The sequence below is a fragment of the Eurytemora carolleeae genome, unplaced genomic scaffold, assembly GCF_000591075.1.
Source record: "Eurytemora carolleeae unplaced genomic scaffold, Eaff_2.0 scaffold684, whole genome shotgun sequence".
NCBI classification, from domain to species: domain Eukaryota; kingdom Metazoa; phylum Arthropoda; class Copepoda; order Calanoida; family Temoridae; genus Eurytemora; species Eurytemora carolleeae.
The window spans coordinates 166,980-174,744 of record NW_019396580.1 but is presented as its reverse complement, the minus strand read 5'-3'; the positions used below and the strand labels follow the sequence as shown (position 1 = coordinate 174,744).

At 30.3% G+C, this 7,765-nt stretch overlaps 1 protein-coding gene across 2 annotated transcripts in view; it reads left to right on the top strand.

Annotated features, from left to right (window-relative positions):
• The window catches only part of LOC111705861 (polycystic kidney disease 2-like 1 protein), a 20,053-nt gene extending 12,713 nt beyond the window's left edge, over nucleotides 1-7,340 (top strand). For both annotated transcript variants that reach the window (XM_023478559.1, XM_023478558.1), the window contains exons 15-26: nucleotides 305-466; nucleotides 791-894; nucleotides 1,760-1,883; nucleotides 2,732-2,898; nucleotides 3,282-3,404; nucleotides 3,663-3,849; nucleotides 4,432-4,589; nucleotides 5,333-5,473; nucleotides 5,750-5,803; nucleotides 6,169-6,223; nucleotides 6,458-6,523; nucleotides 7,075-7,340. In XM_023478559.1, coding sequence (XP_023334327.1) covers nucleotides 305-466; nucleotides 791-894; nucleotides 1,760-1,883; nucleotides 2,732-2,898; nucleotides 3,282-3,404; nucleotides 3,663-3,849; nucleotides 4,432-4,589; nucleotides 5,333-5,473; nucleotides 5,750-5,803; nucleotides 6,169-6,223; nucleotides 6,458-6,523; nucleotides 7,075-7,176 — 1,443 coding nt within the window. In that variant the 3' untranslated portion in view covers nucleotides 7,177-7,340. The remainder of the gene's footprint in view (nucleotides 1-304; nucleotides 467-790; nucleotides 895-1,759; nucleotides 1,884-2,731; nucleotides 2,899-3,281; nucleotides 3,405-3,662; nucleotides 3,850-4,431; nucleotides 4,590-5,332; nucleotides 5,474-5,749; nucleotides 5,804-6,168; nucleotides 6,224-6,457; nucleotides 6,524-7,074) is intronic.
• The last annotated feature ends 425 nt before the right edge of the window (nucleotides 7,341-7,765 follow it).

Genomic DNA, 7,765 nt, shown 5'->3' with positions numbered 1-7,765 from the left:
GTATAATACAGTAGTCGTCGTTTATACAAATCAATAAAGACGACTTTCGATTTAAATTTTGATTTCATTCCAATCTTTCAAATAGCATGGATACACATAAACATGGGAAACAAAGAGAAGCGACAATAAACAGCTTCTCATGTATACTTGTAAACTTTAAATTAAATTCAAAAGTCGTCTTTATGATATTGATATAAACGCATCTTACCTTATTGTGATGATAACTTGTATCATGTTTTACAATTGAATAAAAATCTTATGCAGAGTTTTTGAATGATGAAAACACTATTCCATAATTGTTCAGGATCTCCGTGAATTTCTATGGCTGTCAAGGGCATCCCGCCTTCTTGTCATTGATTTTACCTTGTACAACGCTAACGTCAACTTCTTCTCTGTGGTCAAATTTGTTTTTGAATTTCCACCAACAGGAGGAATTATTGGTAAAATGGACGTGAGGACAATTCAGGTTTGTTCAAATTAGAGATGGGCGTGTTCGGTTTGTATTCTTATTATTTGCTCAGATCGTCCGCTCATGGTAAACAACCCATTTCGTTCTTTTTTAAAAAATATTTTGGAAAATTCGTACTTTTTTTTTAAAAAAGGGTTGTTTTCAATTTTCATTAGTTCCTCCATCGTTTGTTTTTCTCATTTTCTTACCCATTTATATGGAAATTTTTAAATAAAGAATGAATTTAATCTATACAGACATTTAAAGAAGACTGACATTGACGCAAACGTGTGCAAAAAAAACCACTTTTGTTATTTAAAAAAATAATTTCTTTTTGTCTAGCTGCTGCACCGAGTAAACCCAGGGGATTATTTTGTGTTTGGAGTTCAACTCGTGTTTGCTTGCCTTGTCTTCTACTATATTATTGAAGAAATATTGGAAATATCGTAAGTTGTCTTCTACTATATTATTGAAGAAATATTGGAAATATCGTAAGTTGTCTTCTACTATACTATTGAAGAAATATTGGAAATATCGTAAGTTGTCTTCTACTATATCATTTAAGAAATATTGGAAATATCGTAAGTTGTCTTCTACTATATCATTTAAGAAATATTGGAAATATCGTAAGTTGTCTTCTATATATATTATCTATCTTCTATCTATCTTCTATATATATTTCTTCTACTATATTATTGAAGAAATATTGGAAATATCGTAAGTTGTCTTCGACTATACAATTGAAGAAATATTGGAAATATTGGAAATTTGTCTTTGCAATGCTAATTTTTAAAAAATCATTTTCAAATCAAGGTCAAACCTTTGTAGCTCTAGCTACAAGAAAATACAAAAAAAAAGAATTTAAAATGTTTAGGTCAAAAAATATAAATAAAATTTCCGAGCATATACAATAGTTAAGTAAAATAAAAAAATCTTCTTATAATTAAAATTTATTCTAATAGTAAGTAGTAAAGGAATGGCGCTTACATTAGCTTTATATCTTAACTAACAATAAAAGTTTTTGCCAATTGGGACGAAAATTGGCTCAAGGCCGGAATTTTAGAAGGACAGAGAATTATGGATTTAAAGTTTTCTCATGATATGCTAGCTGTTTGCCAAATTGAAAGAAAATCCATGACATTGATTTGCATGATTTCCAAAATCTGTTTATAAAAAATGACCCAAAAGTAAAATTTTAAGCGATCGATACCGAATTCTATTCAATATCAGCATATACCCCCTTTAATTTTTCCAACACCGCCTTTAATATTCATTATTAAAAAACTCCAACTTTATAATTAATATATTTAGAAAGAGGAAATCTGAGTATTTCAAGAATGCTTGGAACATAATGGATCTAATTCTTCTTATGGTTTCTATATTCTATATTGCTGTTAATGTTTATGTAGAACTAGTAGTTGGAAGCTTACTACAGGTCTGCAAATCTTTAAATTATTCTTTTTTCATTTTTATTGTCACAATATTTTGGTTTTTAAATATTCATAGTTCTAAAATTAAAAATTACATAATATAATTTTATGAAAATATTATGAATTTACATTTTATATAATTTTAAATATTTACCTTTTCTCCAATAACAATTATTTTCATCCTTTCAAATTAAGGAGTGTTTAACAAAACATGACAGTCGAAAGAGATGACTTAACCCTATTCCTAATGGGGGGGGGGNAGTTAGAGGCTGTTGTAATTTTTTTTATTTTTCCAACACCTGCTCCTGACTTTAGGCCAACAGCTGGGCATTTTTGTACCCACTGCCGGAGTCCTCTCAGTCCGATACACTGCCCGAATGCTTAATTTTACCTATACTGAGTTTAACACTAAAGATTGCGCAAAATTTATGGTATATAACTTAAGCTATATAGCTTAAAAGTTCTTTAAAATAATGAGTTGCTACTTAAATATTCAACTTTCTCAATATAACCCTAAAGGGAAATTTTAATTTCCCGGGAAAAATCTTAACCAATCAGAGAAAAGGATTTCCGATCGTAAAAAAAAAAAGTTTTTGCCGTTCATTCATGGATTCTTCCGTTAATTTTAGAAAACAACGGAATATTGCCCAGCATTCAGCTCCCGTCAATAACCAGTTATGCCATATGAGGACTTAGAGTGTTTATGGCTATGAAGACGACATTTTTAGTACATTAAGGCACATTCCAAGTATCTAACTTTATTATGTAACCCTTGTTTTTGCCTTGCTTTAACCTTATTATGTAAACCTTGTTTTTGCCTTGCTTTAACTTTATTATGTAATCCTGTGTTTAGCCCCTGCTGGCCCAGCCTGAGACCTTTGGTAATTTTGATGGTATTAGCTGGTGGAATGAGCTGGTTAATATTATATTTGCTATAAACGTTTTCTTCTGCTGGCTCAAGATCTTCAAGTATATTACATTTAACAGGACTATGGTTCAACTCCAGGATACCCTGGCTAGGTCAGTACAAAACTAGAGATGGGCATCATTTTTGGGAACGGACGATATTTTCGAGAACAAAAAAACTAACAACAAACGAACTTAGATCGTGTCAAGAAATGAAAAACTATAGTTTTTTCAAAACAGCTAAAAAAAGAACATGTTTTTTAGTAAACAAATGTTTTTTTTCAAGCAAACTTTTGAAAAAACGATAATTTTTTTCTGAACTTTTTTTGACATTTTCTAATACTCAAATTATAAAGATTTTGATCCTTTGTATGAAGTTTATTTGGAGATTGAAAAGTACCTGCAAAAAAGGAGGAAGGCCAGCCACAACAATTGCTCCTCCGAGCCACATTCTCCTCTTTTTATGGTCCGAGCCACCTTCAAAAATTTTTATTAAGATGTGCCCCGGATGTGTTGGCTTTCCTGTTTATGTTCCAAATCATTTTCATGGCTTTTGCCCAGTTTGCGAACCTGATTTTTGGCACAAAACTGGAATATTTTGCAGATGTTATGCACTCAGCGTAAGTATTGATTTGTAAATTCTGTCGTCTAAGAAATACGATTGATAAGATATTTTTAAAAATATTAATTTTTTTAAAATATTCTTTTTAATAGTTTGAAAAAGCAGGGTTGTTTACCAATACAATATTGTATTTAAAAGTTTGAACAAGGGGGTTAAAAGTTTAATTGATTGGATTAGGTTTATAATATGTTATTTTAAGTTTGATTAAAACTTTTGCTTTAACCCTTTTCGATTTAAAGAAGAATTACTAATCTAGAATGACGTTGATGCGTGCTATGCTGGGAGATTTTGATTTTATCGCTTTACAAGGAGCTCATTATATTCTTGGACCTGGATTCTTCTTCTTCTACATCTTCATCGTTTTCTTCATCCTTCTCAACATGTTCCTCGCCATCATCAACGATACATACAGCGAGGTCAAGGCAGAGATGGAGGAGACAAAGGTTATACAAATGAGTTTTTGTCACAAACTCAATATTTCTAATTTTGCAACCTGATGGTGTGTTAACCTTTGATTTTTTATAGAGAGTATAACCTATAATATTTCTAATTTTGCAACCTGATGGTGTTAACCTTTGGTTTTTCAAACTTAGATTATTATTTCATAGTTTAAAATAACTAAAATCTACGAGATTGGGTTCAAAGATATAGTAATTAGAAAACCAGTAATTATGGCAAAAACTCAATTCTTCAATTGATTACGTGAATCAAACTCTGATTTTTTAATTAATATCTTTCATATTTTAATCTTAGATCTAAGTAGCAAAATTTCAGAACTAAAAATTTAAAAAAAAAAAAACATGTCAACGTCATCAGGTTGCAAGGATTATACAATTAAAACGAGTATACTTCGTACTTTAAAACTGTTGCTGTTCTTGAATTACTTAGTTTAATTTGTTTGGCTCGCAACAAAATATGACTTGTCTAGTAAGCTAAAAAGTGCTAAAAAACAGAAAAAATGTGAAAATTATATTATTTGTGATCTAAAAAATTATTTTCAATTTGCTAGAATTTTGATATTTTAGGTTCAATTTGAGATTTCTGATTTCTTCATGAGGGGATACAATAACATAATTGGATCTGTTGCTATGCGTGATAAGATGATTGATATTGAGAATGCTATAAAGCTTGCAAACTCAGATGGAGTTGTTACTTATGAAGAGCTTCGTGCAGATTTGAAAAGGTAAGTCTAAGAATTTGTTTTTCTTAAATCGCTTCAAGATGACTTAATACGTTAGAATGGCTCAAACTTACTTTTCCCATCTTCCTAATTGAAGACAAAAAATGAGTTTTTACCACAAAATTTAATTTTCTCACCTCTATATCTTTACAACCTGATGTGTATACCTTTGCTATTGTAAACTGAGATTTTTTTATCTAAAAGTAACAGAACTCACAATTTGAAATAGCAACGATCCAAGACAAAATGGATTCCAAAGATAAAAGGATTAGAAAGTCAGAGTTTGTGGCAAAGACTAAATTCCTTTAGCAAAACACACACAAATATTAGTTTTGTTAAAATAAAATAAAAATATTTTTATACATTTTTCCGACAAACATTTGATTTTAGCACTAGCACCCTAACTTTTAACGTCTAATTTTAATGAGCTGACCTGAAAAAGTTGGTATAGGAATATGTGTCACACTTATCTCTATCAGGAAAAAATCATCTATATTAGACAAAAAATGCCCAACTGGGATAGGGTTAAGCTTAATTTTAATCTATATCTCAATTTTGATCTTTGATTCTGGCAAAAACAATGCATAGATGATTTCAAGGATGTACGGGGGGAGGAAGACTTAAGCCGCCCTAATTACCAGATTAAGTTCTGCGTTGAAGCATTTTTCGAAGTGTCTTCTTTATAAACGAAATACTATCTGAAGTCTCATCCTCTGACTGACCTCTAAAACCAATAATTGTTTTAGGTGTGATTTCTCGAGTGCAGAGATAGAGCTGTTCTTCAGCAGGATGGATGCTAACGGAGATGGTATTCTTGATGTCCAGGAGAGCGGGGATGCTGTGGAGGAGTTGAATGTGAGTTCTGACGAAGAAGAGGAGGGACCAGAGTAAGATTTTCATAGTTGTTAACGATCAACAATCGTTAACAAACAACCATTGTTAATTTAAAAAAACATATAATTTACAACGACCAACCATCATTAAAAATTAGTCCAAAAAATAAAATGCAGGACAAAAAATTAAAATTGCTATCATTTATTTTTAGTTATTCTTTTTTTCGTAAAATCTACAAAAAGGAAAAAAATTTAAAGAAAAAAAATTAAATTCTGAAAATCTGTTGTTTAAACATTTCAACTATAAATACTTAATAATGATTTTTTTAGTGGTGTAAGAAAGAAAGATTTGGCTCAACTTGTAACTAACCGAGAGTTTGATCTGTAAGTTTAATTAAGAAGTGTTTAATGTTATTTTTGTATATGTCTTTCAAGTATATTTCAGACGAGGTTTCTATAAGTGTGCTTCGCGCCTATCCTCGTTTTAACTTTCTATTGTTGCTATATCTGTGGCTGTTTTTCTTCTAAAATTAAACTAACGCATGATAAAAAATTTTCACGGATTTTACTATTTTCACTCGTGGATTTATAAAAATCTAAATATCCTTGAACCTACTTTGGGGTCGTGTGAGGTCCCAAAACCAGAAGACCAACAAAATATGTATTTAAAAATGTTTAATATAAACAATAATACGAAGATATATGCGATCAGACTAACAAAACTATTTAGAAATTTTTATCTTATTTAGTTTGGAAAGAAAAGTGGAGAAGCTTGAATACTCAATTGGATCTGTAATAACAAAGGTTAGAATTTGTTCTAGAAGGATAAACAAATTTAAGCATCTTACATTTTTATATAATAAATCGTCTTGAATTTTTCCAAAACTTTAGCTCGTACCACTCCTCAAAAAAAGAAACAAAAGTTAAAAATTGAAAAATCCATTAATTAATGGATCATATTTTTTTCGCATTTTATATAACTTTAAACAAAATATTCACAGTTTTAACTTTTAAAAGAAACCAAGAATTTTGAAATAGATTGATTCTGTGCTGGGGCAGTTGGCAAATATGGAGAATAAGAGACAGGCCCAACCTGTAGGCGAGGTAACCTAATAAAGTTATAAATAATCAATTTTAGTAAAATTGTATTCTGCTTTGAAAGTTTTGATACTTTTATTTTACGAACAGTTCAGGATTTTTTTTTATTTAAAGCACTTAGGAATTTGGTCACTTTTTAAAATTTATAAATCTTAATATCTTTGCATCCCAAAATGTAGTTTAACCTTAAAGATTTCAAACTTAGAACTCTGTTAGATCAAATGATCTAAATTTGAGATTAGCTTGCACCATCAAGTTGCAAAAATATAGGAATAAATCAATTCAGTTATGGGCAAAGACTCAATTCCTGTATTATAGTACATGAAGCACTTAAATTCCTAAAGCTTAAAATTTCAAAAACTGCAAATCAAACTTGCAATTGCATGCATTTGGGTTTTAACCATTTAAAAATGTTCCAAGTCAGGATTTTTTTAACAAGAGAGAGAGAGAGAGAGATGGTTAAACTAGCATTAGTCAAGATAAACTTGAACCGAAGCCTCTCACTGCCATCCAGAAAGGTTTTCTAAACATGTTTAATTGTTCCTAAACTGTTGTAGGATGCTGGAAACGCTATGTTTCTGCTTGATACTTCTGAGGATGGTGAAATAGCAGATTATATCCCTGGAGATGGTTCTGATGGAAACGCAACATTTGCTTAAACAAATATTTTCTTTGGATTATTTAAATATTTGTAGAGACAGATATCATTAAAAAAAATCTTTGCTAACATAGATTCGAGCATTAAATGGCTTTTCTCAAATATTTTGAATATACAGGGTGTCCCAAGAAACATGACAGTTGGCTAATAGTTTAAAATGTCTTCTTCCATAATTAGTTAAGTTGTTTAATACTAAAGAGAATAATGAAATATTAAATAAAATATATGGAAGAAGACATTTAAAACTATTCACCAACTTTCATGTTTCGTGGGACACCCTGTACCACATGCCTGGCGTGCATCTTAATATCAATGGCAATATATTTTTATTTTGATATCTGATCAATGCCTCTTACAAGAACTTCTAAAAACAAATTCTTTAAGTCTTAAATGCACTGTGTGTTGAATTAGTCACTTTATATATAGTAAGTGTGCAAGTTTAAGTTGAAATAATAAATTGCTAAAATCCTCAAATGGAAACTAAATGGACGTAATTTCAATTGACTCTTATTTTGAAGATTGGCATTTCCTATTTCCAACGTATACCCTTGCGCGTAACCTTAATCAGATCAAATATGAATGAGATATTC